The sequence below is a fragment of the Clytia hemisphaerica genome, unplaced genomic scaffold (assembly GCF_902728285.1).
Source record: "Clytia hemisphaerica strain Z4C2 unplaced genomic scaffold, Clytia hemisphaerica genome assembly, whole genome shotgun sequence".
In the NCBI taxonomy this organism is placed as follows: domain Eukaryota; kingdom Metazoa; phylum Cnidaria; class Hydrozoa; order Leptothecata; family Clytiidae; genus Clytia; species Clytia hemisphaerica.
The window spans coordinates 87,172-105,740 of NW_027104588.1; the positions used below are offsets into that span (position 1 = coordinate 87,172).

Sequence of the window (18,569 nt, forward strand, 5' to 3'; positions counted from 1 at the left end):
CCATGAGGCCATGGAAACAACAGATGGTGACTTTGAAGAAGGAACAAAAACAAAAACAACATCGTGGTAAAAAAAACTGAAAGAAAATCTAACTCAAAAAGTTAAACGATAAAAATTACAAAATGATAAATTTAATTACTTTAGGCTTTGATTGTAAGACTAGGATATAAATTGAATTTTTTTGAATAAATAATAATTAAAGCCTAAACTAAGAGAGCTCCGTTGAATTTCATTAAACTGTTCATACTAACTGACCAATTCTTTCAAGACATTCGACTGTTAAACTTTTGCATATTTTAAGAGATTGTTTGATTAACGGGGTAATTACAATATAGGGGGTTTGGTACCTAATCTATCATTTTCGTAATAAAAGGATTAAATTAAAATGTTTTGTGATAGATTCCCAAATTTCAATTGACTTTTTAACTGTCTGCGTTTTTTTAAGGTTTTGCCCATTTCCCGAAGGGAGAAATTAAGTTGAACCCCATTTACCAGATATGAGCATATTATGCCGACATTAGCGACTGCGGTGCATACCATCCTTTAAGTTTAAAATGTTCTGAAAATTATCAGAAATGTAAGTGATATGTGTCCCCTTGAGTTTGGAAATGTATTTCCCATTTTCCACTCTTCAGGTTTTTCCATCATAAAAAACTTAGTTCAAGATCGAAATTTCAAATCTCTCATATTAGCATATGCTGAAATTGGCTAATAAGCAGAAAGTGCTCATTAATAAGGCACAGAAGGGTTAAAAGCAGTCGACTTAACTGAAAATACATAATAATAAGCTAATAAAGAAGCTACATAGTATGCTAGAAATAATTTTACAAAATTTTGATAAAAGCTAGTGAAGAATGGGTATTTCAAGAAATATCCATTGTGTTTGTATTATGAAGAGTCTTGAGATGTTGGTGTGCTCGTTCGCTGATGTTCAATGCAGGAGATAATGGCTGGAGGTTGTACAAATTCATAAGCGACATGCCACAAATTCCAAAATAGGTATGCAGTGCATCTATTGAAACAAGGAGAGCAGGCTATTTAAGGATATTCTTCGTTATGATATAGAAAGATGGCGCGCCTTTCTGCTGACAAAGTAGAGTATAGACAAAACACTTTCTCAACATTTGTATGCTCAATCAGCGCGGAAGAAGGAGAAAGTTGTTGTAAACATTCTTACCAGAGTGATAATTTGGCCATTTACTGAAACCGCCAGTAATATTGTGTTGCGTTGTTAACAAAAACTCTCGATTCTTTTCTATATCTACAAATTGAAAGCAATCCAAAAGCTAAAATGGAAAGAGGTTATCGAAATTGAATGATACTCGTTATCTTCAGTTACAAAAGTTTAACTTTTTCAAACGAACTGAGAGTCAGAGTTTTAGCTCCATTTCTTTGAAAACTTGAGACTAGATTCCACTTTAATGACCAAACATAATAATAAGGTATCTGAGAATCTTAAGAAAGAAGTCTGCGACTGCGGTCGGAGGCAACCCAAAGGGCTCCTTTTTCGATAGCCATCTACCCGTAGGTTAAGGGAGGGGCCACTCTTTTCCCTTTTAGTATAACCCGGTCCGCGGACTAAGCCTACAACCTTGCGCACAAAAAATGCTCTACCAGTGCACCAAAAAAGTATACAGGTTTGTCAAGATATTGTGAGCTTACGGTAAAAGAGTTTTTGTTGATTCTTTTTTTATTCTATAGAGCTTTTTTCACATGTACGTAAAATTTTACTTAAGACCTTGAAGGGTGGGGAATTTCCCTAAGCTTACGTAGTGTTTTAAGGCCTCATGTAGAGTTTGCTTACGTTCAAAAAGTTTCTTAATCAACAAAAACTCTACATAATGTCAGGGAAATTCCCAAAAGACAGCCTTACGAATGATTTTCCAAAAGGTCTTATGTTAGATTTTATGTGTATGTGAAAAAAGCTTAGAGGGTAGCTTTACTTAAACTTTGGTGAATTGAAGCTTTAAAATCAGTTTAGTCAATCAATGTTTTTTCAACATTACTTTTGATTGACTGAACCGATCTTAAAGTTCTCTATAGCATAAATAAAAAGAATCAACGAAAAATCTTTAAACCGTCAGCTAATAATATCTTGACAAAACTATATATTTTTTTGCCGCACCCTGTACCTTTGCACTTCGGTCGCTTGAGAATCTCAAATTTAAGAAACGTCACCTTTAGAGATGCTCCAACCCAGAATGAATAACAAGTATCAACAGGTTTATTAGGGCGGCCTTGAAATCCACTTTTCTGTCGTACTAAGCACCACCTCTTCAGTTTCTCCAATTTCTTACAGTCAAAGCAATTTTCTAATTCTCCCATGAGATGTAATGATGCTACAGCACAAAAGGTAGAGCCACCTGGAAATGTTGAAATATAAAAAAATGCAAAATTTTGATATTCCTGATATAGATGAGACAGAAACCTACATGTCTGATAAAAGGATATTCATATTTTAGAAGAGAAACTCTTCCAATTTGACTTTTTTTACAGACAACATAATATTGAGAGTATATGAAAATGGGTAGGGGAATTACAGGAATAAGACTACTGATCTTATTAAACCAATCGTTATGCTTAGGATTACTCTAAACCACACCTGATACTAGATTTGGTTCTTATCATCCAAGCGAAAATTCATATTCTACTTTCTGCTTGCTTTGCTTTTTAATGAGTAACTTTCTGTTACTTCTTCATTTGAGATTTTTTTTTAATATTTTGTGTTGAGTCTCATAAATTTCATGGCTATTTTCTTTGGTTTGAGTGGCAGGTTTTGGTTAGAAAAGTTTTTGCACTTAACTTTATTAGTTATACAAGAGATTCACCTACCATGAGATTCTAGCTGTGGTCCTTGAGAAATGCCATGATCATAACCCTAAGATTGAACAAATTTATAACATAGTAGCCTTAAAAATGTATAGTGTTTAATGTTTGTTATGTCATGGTTATGTACCCAACCGTGAAATAGTTATGAATAAGGAGCTAATAGAATATTTACAAAGACTGGAGTTGGAGGTTGGCTGTTCAAAAAAGAATCAAAACATACTAAAGACTATTGCAATAGATTATTTTCAAACTAAAGTCTACTCCAGAAGAATTGGCAGACTGTCCTTTTTTAAACATTGCACTTTAGGAAAAAATGTTATAATTAAAAGTAATACCGTTGGAAGCACGCTGATTTCTAAAATGTATTCAGATTTCTAAAATGTATTTTGTGTTAAGAGTTTATAGCCCTTTGTGATAAGCTCATTTTGAGCATTCTTAAGCAATTTATCGCCCACTTGAACCTTCTAAAATTTCAAAACTTCAGAAAAATATAAAAAAAAGTTTTTAGTCCTGTAGCGAAAGTCTTCATTTTCTTCTTCTTAATTTTTCAATTTCATCTTCAAATTGCTTCCAAGCCGGTCAAAATTATCTTTCCAACGAAGTATTACTTTCAGCTAGACCCCCCCTCAAGAGGAATGTTTGAAAAAGAACAAACTGTCAATTTCTTTGGAACAGACTTTATATACCATGCTTTTTTGAACATATTTCACAGCTAATTTCTTGTTTACACCACTCCAGTTATCAATGATGTAGGATATACAGCAAGCGCAATATAAAAATCTCATGTCGTTCTCACTTCCTTCAGGTGTTGAGTAGAAACTGAAAAATGAATTGAAAAAAAAAAGTAACAATGGCCTCAAAAATACCATCAAGCAGGAGCATGTTCGATTTTATACCAATCATTGTATTGTCGTGCACCCTAAAGTCCTTGTTTAAACACAGAAAAATTGCCTGGGATAAGTATGAATATGAAACCAAGATATACCACTATATTAGAGGGTTGCTGGATGTTCTGCATAGTCATTACCCAGGTAGGAGGGAAAATGCCAATTGGTATAGCTCGCTCTATATCATTATTGATATATATTGTTAAACATCATTTAAAAGAGTGCTCGTGATAAACTGTGTAAAGCAAACCAACAAATTTACTTCAAAATTTTGAAGTTAAAAAAAGTACTTCAAGTTTCATGCCTTACGGCAATCTGTATCCATATATCCATATCCAAAGCATGCAACTTGAAGTAATGTATTTTTTTAAACTTCGAAATTGTGAATTAAAATTATTTAAATCATTCAAATTATCTTTAGATACAATTTTATTTAACCCTCAAGACCTGGCTCACTAAAGATAATAGTAAAGCAAACCTCCCATTCTTGAGTTGTAGTGACTTTAGGTTTTCAGTGATAGCTTTCTTGTTGACACGAGATAAATCATCGCCCAATATAAGCAGTGATAAAAGTGCTGTGTAAGTCATCGCTATATGGGAGCCTTCATAAATTTCTGATGTTGTAAAACAACCCTAAAAGTAAAATCTAGTTTCAAATTTAAGAAAAATTATAGTGTATAGACTTTGAGACTCTGTGATTTCATATACAAGCAAAAAATAGGGTAATTCAAGGTGATCTGTTGTAAGTCTAGCCATTTCAGGTTTCCGAAACGAACTTTTTATCAAAGAATTTTGCTAAGGTACAAATATGTAGCTTCAAAATGGAAAAAGAATGGACAAATATTGCCAAATTTTCCCTGCACATTTGCAGGGTTCACTTTATAGATCAATTTTTGCCCTCACATACAGTGGCTTCAAATTGACAATAATAGACATTTCTGAGAATAAGAAAATTAAAAATAATCAAAGAAGAATTACATCTGGATTGAATTCACCACCAAGGAATGATGACCCCCGAAAACCACACTTCTTTGTATCTTTATCAGCTAAATATAAAAGAAAAACAAACTCCATGCTTTATCGCATTTCAAATAGTTAACATTTCTATAAAGTACTAGAAAGGGGTTCCCATCCTTATGAAAGCTGGAAACAAAAACCTTCAAACTTTGAACAAAAAATAAGAAGCATTTCTCCTAAAAAACACAATTCATACACAAACCAAATTGGGGTACGCTTTGAATTTAGTTGCATGTTACTCCATCATCAGGGTTGATTAGTATTATTAAAAATATACTTCAAAAGTTACCTGTATTTTCACCAGGGAGTATTTGCAGTGAGTAAATCCAATCAATAATCTTATTCTTATCATTTTCAATTTTATCCAAGGCATTCAAGAGATCCAAACCAGACAATGCAAAAAACAAGATTGTCATCCTAAATGATAAAAATATTTTTTTTATTCTAAAGTAATTTTCCAGAAACTACCTAATTTTAATTAAACTTGTAGATAATGACAATAATATTTATTTTATATGTCGCGATTATGGGCTCACGCCTTATGCCACTTAATAAATAGATAGATACCAAAAAACAATAAAAATATTAATCAAAGTTAAAATAAAGACCACATGCCATATGAAAAAATCTATATTTCATTTCCCTCTCTCATCTTTTATAGTGATTTGCTGTAGGCTGGACTAGAATAAGGAAACTGTAAAAATGTAAAGCTTTTACAAGTGTAAATCGTTTACCTGCTAGTGTCTATTGATGTATAAGCTCCAGGAAGTGCATTCAAGCATCTTATGAAATATTTCACATGTTTATCTATCTTCATCTTCTTTCATTTGAGCTAAACTAACACAAATGAAAAAATAGGTTCTTGTTACTCTGCTTGTAGAAGTAAAAGATTGCAAGGTAAAAGTATTAGATAAAAGATTACTATAGAATTGTACATTGATAGCATAAACAATTAGGGAAATCAATTTTCTAAAATGCATTTTTTACAAAAAATTGAAATTAAAAGAATTCTTTTGCCAACCCCAAAAGCTAGCTCCACAAAAAACAGCAACTTCCAGCCCTGTGAATCCAGGTCGGCATTCGGCAATGCCGACCTGAAAGCCGACGTAACCTGAGCTGAAGTCGGCTTTTATTTGCCGACGTAATTTACACTCTAGGTCGGCGTGCCGACAAAAGAAATGTTTTGGGTCGGCAAAGCCGACCTAAAGAGGAAAAACATTATTTGTTAGGTTAATCTAATTGTGCTATCATTTGATAACACACGATAATCGAGCCTCATTCCATTCTCTTTATAAAACATAAAACTTATTAACACAATTATTAAGGATAGTTAAACTAACTGTAGGAAATTTATTGTCTTTGCCGACCTAAACAAGCTACTTAGGACGGCTTTGCCGACCTAATATAACCTCTAGGTCGGCAAAATTTTGCCGGCCTACGGCCGGTTTTGGTCGGCACTTACGTGCCCATATGATTTCTTCTGAATTCACAGGGCTGAACTTCCCCATGCATTGGATAATTTTTGGGCTGTTTTACAGCATCAGAAGCTCTGTTAAAATACAGAAATACACAGTAATAAGGCTCTAATTTTCCAGGTGCAGTAGTTTAGTGGTCATAAATCTTGACTGCCTTCCAGGAGGTAGGTGTTCGATTCCCACTCGATGCTTTGATTCACTTGGCAAGTACTTAGATATGGCAGAACATTTTGATGGGAGGTGCTTGAGTGTATACAAGGTTCTTGACAGAAATATTTTATTTCTTTGTACGGGTACGGGTCACGGGTACGGGGCACCGGTTACGGGGCATACAAATTACATCATGACGTACACTCCATAACACGTACTACATAACACATATATAATAGTACTACTACTAGTATAGTATGTCTGAAACAATTATATACAAATACAGTAGTATTATGATGAAAATTTTTAAATAATATGTCAACCACAAATTTTGACAAAATGATATTGAATGACAAAAATATTGTCAAAATCATAAAATATAAGGCCTCACCAATTTACTGCAAAATGTTTTTTCTTACTCAATAGGATGCTAATTATGTGACTTGATATAGATTGACATGTTTTAAAACGATTTAATGCTGCAATATAGTGGTTTTAGAGATATGAGTACTATAACGTCATTTTTATTAAAAATTCATAATGGTAGGTGGAAAATATTGACACATTTATAAAATACTATCTTTTTTACGTTATTATCCATTAAAATTATATTCATACTCAAGGTGATGGAGGGGATATAATGAGATATGATTTAACATAGCTGTACTATCATTTTCTTGAGAAAGCTCGCTTTTCAGGCGATGGAAATTGTAATATGTATATTACTTACGTATAACATATATAACAACAAGTGATTTTTAAGTGTGATGGCTTGAAGTACAGTTTGGAAGTAGAGGTTTAATATTACAGTAAGACTTAAGTTAAGACTTAGACCTCAGGCGGCAATCTAAAATATGTTCCGTTCGCGTCGCCCGACGGACTCACCTTCAAAACATAAATCCTGAGTCGGAAAAATGTCGGAAAAAGTTTTTGATAGCTAAGCACTTCTTTGAATCATCATTCCCTACGAGTTTTTGTTTACTTAACCCACATTGAGTCCCGTTTGAGTTTTTTCATGTACCTTTATTGAAATTTTCAAGTCGAAATTTGGCGACGGGGTAGGTCCAATACCCCGAGAGCCGAAAATAAGGTCTGCTTTTAAGGTTCACACATGCGCGCGCACATTTAATTTGGCAAATCAAAGATGGCGGCAAGAGATTTCGTTGATTGGCAACTTGATTTACTAGATTTTAAAAACCTGACAAAATTTACTTCCGACCGACCGACTGACTGGATTTGAAGATGTTTTATGAGGCGGCAATCACAAATATCTTCATTTCGCGTCCTCCTTGGGTCTAAAAAGTGAGTCAGTCGGTCGGTCGTAAAAATTTTCGGGTTTATATACATTTTTCCATCCATTTTTGGAGTGCATTCTTGGATGGAGTAAACTGCTAGCCAGCAGCCAAAACAACCGCGTGTAATATGTGGTTTAAAATTATGACCTTTGAACACTGTGACATCCGACCCCAAAATGGCGCATGTACCTTAAGGGAACTTATTTTGGCGGGAACTAATTTTGGTGAATTTGGCGAATTTAGTCCAAATTCGCCAAATTTAGTTCCCGCCAAAATTAAATATTTTTCTCACTCGCCAAAATAAGTTCCCGCCAAAATTACATTTTTTGTTTCCTTGCCTAAATAACCCCTGAAATTCATCAAAATTGCTCAAAATAAGGCAAAATAGAACAGATTTACGCTTTCATTCGCCAAAACTAGTTCCCGCCAAAATAAATTTTTTTTAAGATTTTGCTGTTTGCCAAAATTAGTTCCCGCCAAAATAAGTTCCCTTAAGGTAATGATAAAAAAGTCAAAATGCTGCGAATTTACCGACTCAATTCTACTCAATTTTCGAGAGTTGGTCGGGCGACGCGAAACGAAGATAATTTGCGATTGCCGCCTGACGCGACACTGCTGTTATGGTGTCCATTCCAGCCAAGCCATATTTTATCATTCTACAGAAATCCCCGCTTGAAAAATCAAAAATGGAACAGTGGTCGGATCGGAATTAAAACGCGGGAAAATATCATATGACATATTACCACGGCTTCCGTTTAATCCAATCATGATTCTGATCACGTGATATAGCTTGATGTTTTGACTTTTTCGCACTAAAGGCCTTTCTAGATTACCGCGCAAAAAAAAAACGGGGGTCAACATGAACTTTAAAGCCTGCTGCGGGAAAGGGAAATGGTTTTGAAGAACCAAATATATACAGAAAGGTTTTAATATTATCCAAATATCACGAAAACAAGTGACATTTACATGGTTGATCTTTATAAAGTTTGATCTGACGGTTTGTTGTAAAGAATGTCAACCCCCGTGTTGGTTTTATAACCTATATTTTTGGATTTGTGAGAAGACAAATGTTATTGTAAAAGAAAGTCATTTGGAAGTGTAATCATACCCTTTCCAGGGAACTGGACCAAAGTCAGAATTCATTGCCAGTAATGTCGCAGGGTGGTTTGAAACCTTGTTGTAGGTCTGGTGGAAAATGGATTTATTTCTGAATGTAAACATTACTGCAGCTAGAATATTTTCTTTATTTTGACAAACAAAAGGTTAAAGGTTTGTTTACTTTTTATTTTACTGCATTTCTCTGTCTTATTCTGCTGTAGTAGGCAAATGAAAACTCCTGATTTTTTGTTTTTGTCAGTGCTCGCTCGGCAGCCATTTTGAATTTTTTTTTTCGACCTCTGTACTCGGCAATTTTGTGACCTCTACAGAATCAACGATTTTGCCTCAGGGGAACAGCAGTGGCGAACAGAACATATTTTAGATTGTCGCCTCACACCTCAGGAATCTAAAAGCTCAAAAAATTTCCAATAAGGCTGAGAATATAGCCTGGAAGCCACTTAGCCCCTCCCAAATCGAAAAATCCAATGAAGCAAAGTGGAAGCAATGTCAATAGACCTTTTTTCAAAGAGGCTACCCTGTTGAATATTATGTAGTCCAGCAGAAAAACAATGATAAAACCATGCATAATACACCGTTTAGGAGTCTCGCTATCTTCACGGTACTCCATTGCAGAGGCCGGTAAAAATGGTAGGTAAAAATGCGCACTTTAGTACTGTGAAAGGTTAGAGGAATGTAAACATTGTGAATTTTTTTCTCTCCTTTAAAGAGAATGATTTAGATATTTGAACATGATATCAATGATAATTTTATAAGTCTCTCCTGAAAATTTCACAAAAATTCATCAAGAGGAAAGAAGTTATGATTAAAAGGAGTTCTTTACCTACCGTTTTTCTGCTATGTTTCCTTATGAGAACCAGATGTTTACCTACCGTTTTTTTACGGAGGAGAGTGAATTTTCTGTGGTTGCTAAAATCAAAACAATGGAAAATTTGATTGACGGGTGCGCAGTTGACACTCCTAAACGGTGTTATTATTACAATATGCATGATACAGTAATTATGCATGACTCTATCATTGTTTTTATGGCTGGACTACATAATTATTCAACAGGACGTCCTCTTTGAAAAAAGGTCTATTGAATATTATATTTCTAGTGACTACAGTTCAAAGTTTCTGTATGGAAATGGCAATGGCGAGGAACCAGTTCGCGAACGATCTTTTGAAAGAAAAAATTAGAGCTCTGCTCACAGGTAATACTTTAACTCTCTTCCGAGATGATACAGGGGTATTTGAACTTTTCAAAACCACGCGCTTTTTTCAATAAAAAAGCGTCTTTACTGGGGCCGTTCGTGCACTAGCAAACTGACTCTATGCAAACATATGTAAACTTTGAAGGGTTGTAAAGTGATCCACAGGGTTGTAGTTTTTTTTTAGTTTTTAGTTTTTATTGAATATTTATACAGGATTACGCAAACAGTTACAAGTATCTGATATTACCTTTGGTCCTGTTATAAATCTAAAATAATAAATAAATTATAAGTTAAATAAAAGGCATGCTGGCATAGTTTACGAACGTATTGAATTTGGCTATGAAAAAGCACTTGAAAATTAATTATTTGAATGAGGAGTTAAATACGCTATGAAAGTAGAAATTACGATGTTAGATCTCGTTTTGATTGAGAGGTGTACGTACTTTCCAATGTTGGAAAGGCATGTAAAGTGATAGACATAAGGGGACCCGTCCATATTCATTTGACAACGCAAAACGTCAAATTGACGTTATCCTCTGAACCCCCCCCACCCCCCACAGATAACGTCAAGCGATGTACTGATGTATTGTAGCCATTTTTCATCAAAGTTTTCCCGTTCCGTCGCAAAGTCCGTACTTGGTTGTACCCGTGCGTGTATGTGTTCTTTTAACTAATGACCTTTATTTAAAAAGAAATTAGAAGCTCCACTTGGTTGGCGCTAAGTCCGTGCCGTGCTGTAGGCGTACCACCTTCTTTACCCACTTGTGGACTTGTGCGATGTGGTTCGCTCAATCGCGCAAACAATGAAAATATGATGTAATGATATCATAGCGCGAACCAATGGGATTATGCGAGCAGCAAATTTTCATACTTCATACACAAATATGTTTTCGAAAGCTTATTATAAAGTAAAGTGTGGTTGGTGGTTACAAATATTTTCACGATTTTCACAAAAAGCTATACCTTTGATTTCTTATAACGTCAAACCTAACTTTTGAAAACCCCCCCCCACCCCCTCATAATGTCAATTTGACGTTTTGCGTTGTCAAATGAATATGGACGGCTCCCCTAAAAGTGTGTAAAAGTGTATAAACAAAAATGATAACCCAGGAAGAAAAACCAATACATAGGTCAACCTAAAGAAGAAAAAAGTGTTTAATTTAGGCTTTTGTGTAAAGAGATATTGTAATTAAAAAATATGTGTATATTTTGAGGTACATGCACCTGTATGGCCTTTAAATTCTGAAAAACGTTAAAATACCCAAAATTAACAATATATTTCGGCGCTGATTGTAGCAGAGAAATGGTAAAGAACTCCTTTTAATCATAACTTCTTTTCCTCTTGATGAATTTTTGTGAAATTTTCAGGAGAAAAAGTATCATTTTTTTTTTTTTTTTTTTTTTTTTTTTTCTTTGAAATTTTGCCATTCCAAAAGTAAATTTAAAGAAAAACAACAATGTTTTTAAAATTGAGCAAAAGCTTTTCGATTAAAAATCATCTTCAGTGCTACAAATAATGTTAAAAATTGGAAATCAAAAAAGTTACAATTTATGTGTTTAAAAGCAATTAAATGTAGTTAAAAACTGGATAAAAGAAACATCATAAAATACAAAAGGCAATGCATGTTAAGAGAATATGTAAAAAGTAATTAAAATAATCGGCTAAGTTACTCCATCATGTTCAAAGACTCTTTAACCGGTGTATTACGCTCGATCGTGGTGTAGGTACGACCGAATAAGGGTCAACAACCCACCTTATTTGCAAGGATACCACTACCTGAGAAAGATCACTTACTCCTCTTTGTACACGCACTGTCATATTGTCTTGCAAAAAGTATTGAAAAAAAGACACGCGTACAGTTCCAAATGGAAGAAACTCACGACCGAAACACTGAGCTCTAAAATAAAGTCTGTTATATAGAGGTCTGTTATAAACTTCCGAATTTTACAAGATGGCGGCTGTTTCAAGAACAAAATTTATTGGTCAAATTTTTTCTCAACGATTGCTTTCTTCATCTACTATTTATGGATCCAAGATTGAAACGGTTCACCACAAAGAGAACGCTGTTGTCTCACAAGAATCTCTAAATCAGGTAATTAATCTCAATGATTTAACTTTTTTTTTCTCCATGACTTTTCAACAAGAAAGTCAAAAAAAAGAAAGCAAGTTGTTTGAGAGCAAAAGATTCAACCCTTAGAATCAGTTTAGACTAAAACTCCTATATATCAAGATTACAGAAGTTTGGGCTGATTTTGCTTTCATTTTCAGTGGTTTCATTTCTTAAATTTAAGCCAACATCTTAGCAAGATGGGTTTTCAGTTAGGAACATTTGGCAAGTTCCTGTACGTCAGTGTAGCTCTAAAGCTCTAAAACAGCATCTAATAACATGAAAACCAGAATATGATTCTTCAATGGGAATCAAAACTATAAAGTGCACCTTACAAACATCAATTTGTCAGATCTAACAAAATTTATAACGGCACTGTCATCATTGACAATAAAACAAACAATATTCTGTCAAGAGCCTTGTAAACATTCCAACAACTTCCATCGAAATGATCTATCACAGCTCAGTCTACCATTTTTAGCGCGGTCTGAGGATTGAGCCGAGAACTCTCGCAGAGCGCCCGAGCTCCCGCGCGGCGCGCACCGCGGGGGTTAAAAAACTTCAATCTGTCAATCATTTTCTCAAGCGAAAAGTACGCAAAGCGATTCTAGCTTTACGATAGTGCCGTGGATCATCAATGGATAGTATTCAATTATCATTATCCCTTTATTTTCATTCCTAGAACTTTTGCAAAAAAAAGGAAAAATAGAAAAGTTGTATTTTTTACTGCTCTATTCACATACTGAATTTGAAAGATCTTTTATGTGGCGTTTTTTTGCAAACTTCAAAAAACTGATTTTTGTTCCGCCTTTGCAGGATTTTGGCCCAAGTGCTTGAGTGCAGCATAGGGTACAAAGTCCAAATATGCGTTTCCCGTAATTTTTGTATGAAGAGTTAGGTCTACACTGTACGTACGCGGCCGCAATAAAAAAAATCATAACGTCACTCATTAAAAAATGGCGTTCGTGTCTTTTCGCACTTTTTTTAGCCTAAAGATGTAGCCAACATAGTAAGAATAAGCACACTGTGCTTTTAATTGGCTGACATTTTCTTTTGTGTCGAAAAAACTTTTTCAACTTTCAGCGATGATTGACCAAACCAAACTGTTACAATGACAGTCAGGCACATCCTGGCGAATGAAAGGGGTATTTTTCAGTCAGGCACATCCTGGCAAATGAACGGGGTGAGCATTTGCATGGGGTATTCGTCACCCAGTGTAAATGAGATAGGACGTCTCAGGCTAAAAGCATGAAAATGAATAAAAATGAACTTCAAACTGAAAATGGGAAAAAAGGAAGAAAACTGGGAACTTTATTTTTTCGTTAAAAGTTTCTTCAATCTTCGAAGAAAAAATTGACCCATGGAAAAAAAATTTCATCTATACAGTTCTTTGAAATGAAGCAAAATATTTCTAACCCGGTTCAATTGCATGGGGTATTCAGTGCTATTAGATCACTTTTGTTTTCGACCCCTTGCATTTGCCACCCATCGCAAGTGAAAAACAGTCAGGCACATCCTGGCAAATGAACGGTGTATTTTTCACTTGCGACCATTGGCAAATGAACGGGGTCGAAAACGAAAGTGACGTAATAGCGCTGAATACCCAGTTTAATTGAACCGGGTTGGAAATATTTTGCTTCATTTCAAAGAACTGCATAGATGAAATTTTTTTTCCATGGGTCAATTTTGTCTTCGAAGATTGAAGAAACTTTTAATGAAAAAATAAAGTTCCCAGTTTTCTTCCTTTTTTCCCTTTTTCAGTTTGGAGTTCATTTTTATTCATTTTCACGCTTTTAGCCTGAGACGTCCTATCTCATTTACACTGGGTGACGAATACCCCATGCAAATGCTCACCCCGTTCATTTGCCAGGATGTGCCTGACTGAATGAAAATTATCCAGCGCATTTTTTATCTTCTTACCTTCTTCATCTTTAATGAAGCACTTGAAGTATACTGAAAGTAAGCACATAAGATATTCTTATAATTAATGATATTCATTTAAACACGCTTCGTTATGCGCTGCGGTGGAGTGCATGACGTAACTCGCGCGGCAACTAACTTGCCTTCTGTTGGAAGATCATATTGGGCGTTTTGGCGTTACCACCCTCGACGCAGCAAGTGCCTTTGTCTTTCCGCAACTCTTTCCACCATTTTAGATGGCCTTAACAATAGATCCAAAAGTGTACCATAATCTTGGAAGATAATTTGTTTTTGTCCCCGGCTTTGGGAAGTAGCAATGTTTTTGGTTGTTTTCGATGGAAAATGGTAAGAAACTTAAGTTTACAAGTGTTATTTAGTTTTTGCTGGCTTATAGAATGGCAGGATCCTGGATGGTTTCCCTAACTGGTTTTCGCCCATAAGGGGGTTTGTGAAAAAAACAATGAAAAGGGAATTTAGTATCAAAAATTAAACTTACTCTCACTCACTTAAAACCTTAGAGCTGTTGACAGCAAAAAATGGAGATGAGATCTGATGAGATACTGAAAGAGTTCACTGAATTGGTGGAAGAAATTAAGGGGGCTCTAATTGATTGGAACAATCTCGTAACCTACAATCAAACCCAAACTACAAAGTTTTTGGAGCTGTCAGCTGTAGTAGAAAAATACAAATCAATATTCAACTTTGTTTTGAAGGTTCTTCTCACGTTTAGTCAGGGACAAGCCGCAGTTGAAAGAGGTTTTAGCGTAAACAAGTAAATATTTCAGAGGAGACGATTGCTCTGCTAAAAGGATTATGAAAGATTATTTTCTTTGAAAACAAGGTTTACATTTCTAATTATTCTCCACAGTCTAAGCTATTTATAGCTTAGAAGCAAGTGTAGGAAAAAGCTAAAAGTGATGCAAAAGATGACACAATGGAGGAAAAAAGAGACCTCAATAGTCAATAAGCTCCTGGCAAGGGAAGAAAGTTTTGCAAATCGCTTGACGACAGTGATTTTATCAATCTAGTCAGCAGGGCAGAAAAGCTGCCAGGAAAAATAGCGTCTTTAATCACTCAGACTAATTAGCATTAATCAGCATTAGCTCTGAAGAGAAGACAGAAGGAACCGGATAAAAACCTAGATAATTTACAAACAGAAATAGAAGCTAAAAGCCAAAAATTGTCTTTTGCAAATTCTTCGAATTTTAAAGTTAAAAATTAAACTGTTGTAATATGTTTATTTTTCGACTGCACAGAATGGCTGGTACTGTAAAGTTAGTACACGTACACCTAGTTCGCATAACTTTAAATTTAACTGTTTTTATTCAACTTTCATCTTCATAGAAAAATCTTGTTAAGAGATTTATAATTGAAGTGTTACTTTTTCTAGCTTCAATTTGGCTTAAAGTCTTTTGTAGATTCAATGTTTATATTTTCTTTTTTACATTTCTGTTAACTGTTAATTTATAAATACTTTAATGCCAAAGTATTTTATCTAGTTAACCTTTTGTATTTTCACCATTTGTAAAACGCTCTGAATAATTGATGATGTTGCATTTTTTAAAGCACCACAAATTTGACTTTCAAATTTTCTTTATGCTTTAAGCAATGACTTGTTTCCAAACAATTATTTGGATTCTTGAATTTTTAAAATTATTCAACATGACATCCAGAATAAGGAATTACTGATTGAAACTTTAATCTATAGCAGTCAGAGAGGATAATAAAAAAGATACATTTGTTTTCACATTTCCAGGGTGAATTGAATACAGTTGCAGGTATTCCACTAGAACAGCTTCAAACACGTAAAGCTACCATATTTCTCCCATCACGTAACAACATGCAAAGCGGAACACACAATATGAGGAAATGGACCTTATCATTTGATACACAACAAAGATGGGAGAACCCACTCATGGGATGGTCATCAACGTAAGAAAGAACCTTTTTGCTAGTTTATTCTTATCAGGGTGTCTCACAAAAATATTCGCATAATAAGCACATTTGGATGAAGAATAATAAATAAAACTATAATTAAATTTTAATGGGATGAACGTAAAAGAGCTAGAGCCTTCTAATTTTTATTTGTGTCAATTCTGTTAAAGAGCTGATCCACTTTCCAACACACAATTGAAGTTTGGCTCGAGAGAAGCGGCTGTTGCTTATTGTGAATCGCACGGTAAGTCTTTCCTTATTTCTCAGTTGAAGGTTTTGTTTTTAAATAAAAGTGATATCATTTGCTTACTCATCAATTTTTATTTACACGGATGTGGAGCAAGATTGGTCAGAAAAAGGAAGAAAAAAAACTTTTTTGTTTAATCAGCACAATATAACGATAGAGAGACACCGTCCTGATACCAGATATGTGCCTAGTATGAAACGGAAACACTTGAGTAAAATATGAAAAACATATTGACCTAGAGTAAAAAGAAAATGGGAGTATTTTTCATGAAAAATATTTTTTTTAATGCATTTGGGATCTCTGTGATAAGATCAATCTGACAACCAAAAATCGATAAAAGATTCTGCCTCTCCTCAAACCATCGGATAAAACGTAGAGTTTTGCTAATAAGGAGAAGCCAAAAGTTAAGCTTAATTTTTGTTACATTAAAAAACTGTCTCTGAATTGTACATTGAGACCACCACAAGATATCTTTACACTGGTATGTAAACTTTTTTGTAAAATTTTGTTTTGTACTTTCAGGTTGGAATTACGAGATCCAAGAGCCCACTCTACCGAAAGTTCGATCGAAGTCATACGGAGCTAACTTCTCGTGGAACAAAAGAACTCGTATATCCTCCAAGTAACGAAAATATGATGCATTTTCGCTTTTTCTTTTTAAATAATTTTTTTTATTAAATCGTAACAATTGTTTGAAAAGGCTTTCAAGCTTCACATTTTTTGTGTATATGAATATTATTGTTTGAAAAAAATGTAAATATAAAAGCAAGGCATTTTTCTTAACTACTTTCGGCGCTTGAAAAATGTTTTGAGGACTTTTTGAAATTCCTTTGAGAGCAAAATATATAACACAGGATCTGTGATAAATCCAGCAGCAAATGAAATTCCCATAACAAACCAAACTTCGGTCGAAATCTTTTTACTGGAAAGCTTAGTAAAGAATATAATTTGATCAGGAATCAACCAAAATGTTAAGAACGTTGTTACTAACAGAAACGGTAAATGTACTAATCCTTTAAAAATTCTTGCTGATTGGCGCTTCTGCGGTGCAGATCCTCCAGAGGAAACATTACTCAATTGTAGCTTGATACATTTATCAATTTTTCGATTTTGATTCATTTTCTTCAGTATGTGGAAATAGACTGGGACTGAATAAAGTATAACAATGATTTCAGCGATGGGCCATAAGAAAACACTGTTGTAGTATCGTACTTGTTTGTAGGTGTTGCATGTTGAGAAGTAAATAATCACCAAAATGAATGAAAGAATGAAGACGACCAATATTGAAATATAAGTCTTTTTCTTGGACCAGATCAATAAATACCTAAGAAAGATGAAAAATTTAATGTCTTTTAAAAACATTACAAACTTTATTTTATTTTTGGTACATCAGAGGTACTTTGGAACCTCCTGACTTAAGGGCTTCCTGAGTCGTGTTAGGGAAATGTCATTACTTGAAAAATACTTTTCACATGTCATTTCTTCAATCAACCTGAAATTTGAATTTCGATAGAATAGTTAGAATAAACATTCTGTATTCTTCACTAACCTGATATTGAAGTAGACTTCCAAAAATCGATCAGTAATAATTAACATCATCAATAACATATACCATAGAAAAACACAACCATTCTGAATTATCTCTAACACAAAAAAACTGTTTCGTCTCAAACGGGACTTCGTAGTACAAGAAAAATCTTCGAATAGTGTATGTGACGGAAAAGACGAGTTCGCATATACTTAGATGGATAATATGTATACGCCTTGTGGCTGGAAATCGGTCTTCTGGTATCCGATTCATGATATATAAGCAGAGAAGGTGAACGAGTGATGCGATTAAGAATAATACGATTTGTATGATGTATGAAATCTGTTTATCCATGACTTTTGATTTGATTGCTGTAGTGAGTTTTTTATGAAATTCCTTATTCTCAATATTTGTCTAAAATTAAATTTTAAGATGAATACCAAGATCAGTGAAGTAGCCAAAGAGATAGAAATAGCTTTCCTTTGCAGTAAGCCACTGGGGCTCCCCTCTATACTAACGCACTTTGTAATAACACCACACTTTGTAATACCTGACACACTTTGTAATACATCTTGACGCACTTTGTAATAAAAACTGACGCACTCTGTAATAAACGACCTAACGCAATTTGTAAAAAAATTAACGCTTTTTGTAATACCAAAAGCTGACGCACTTTGTAATGACACCTGACGCACTTTGTAATAACACCTGACGCACTTTGTAATACAAAAAAGCTGACGCACTTTGTAGTAAAATCTGACACACTTTATAATAATTTAAAGAATTTTCAACGCTTTTTGCTACTTGATGATGTCATCCATTTTGCCACCGCCTAAAAAAAAGGTCTCCTTTAACTTTTTACCAACTTT

At 34.4% G+C, this 18,569-nt stretch overlaps 2 protein-coding genes across 2 annotated transcripts; one reads left to right on the top strand and one right to left on the bottom strand.

Moving 5' to 3' along the window:
* Positions 1 to 68: 68 nt before the first annotated feature.
* LOC136823577 (geranylgeranyl transferase type-1 subunit beta-like) lies at positions 69 to 5,610 on the bottom strand. Its single transcript, XM_067079758.1, has 9 exons — positions 5,468 to 5,610; positions 5,023 to 5,150; positions 4,695 to 4,762; positions 4,195 to 4,349; positions 3,516 to 3,648; positions 2,833 to 2,878; positions 2,179 to 2,363; positions 1,178 to 1,286; positions 69 to 1,012 (listed from the first exon to the last, which is right to left on the bottom strand). The coding sequence occupies exons 1-9, from the start codon at positions 5,548 to 5,550 to the stop codon at positions 864 to 866; spliced, it is 1,056 nt and encodes a 351-aa protein (XP_066935859.1). The 5' UTR covers positions 5,551 to 5,610; the 3' UTR covers positions 69 to 863.
* Positions 5,611 to 11,873: 6,263 nt separating this feature from the next.
* LOC136823567 (NADH dehydrogenase [ubiquinone] iron-sulfur protein 4, mitochondrial-like) lies at positions 11,874 to 16,944 on the top strand. The gene is made up of 4 exons (XM_067079752.1): positions 11,874 to 12,055; positions 15,747 to 15,922; positions 16,096 to 16,169; positions 16,695 to 16,944. The coding sequence occupies exons 1-4, from the start codon at positions 11,915 to 11,917 to the stop codon at positions 16,796 to 16,798; spliced, it is 495 nt and encodes a 164-aa protein (XP_066935853.1). The 5' UTR covers positions 11,874 to 11,914; the 3' UTR covers positions 16,799 to 16,944.
* Positions 16,945 to 18,569: the final 1,625 nt, after the last annotated feature.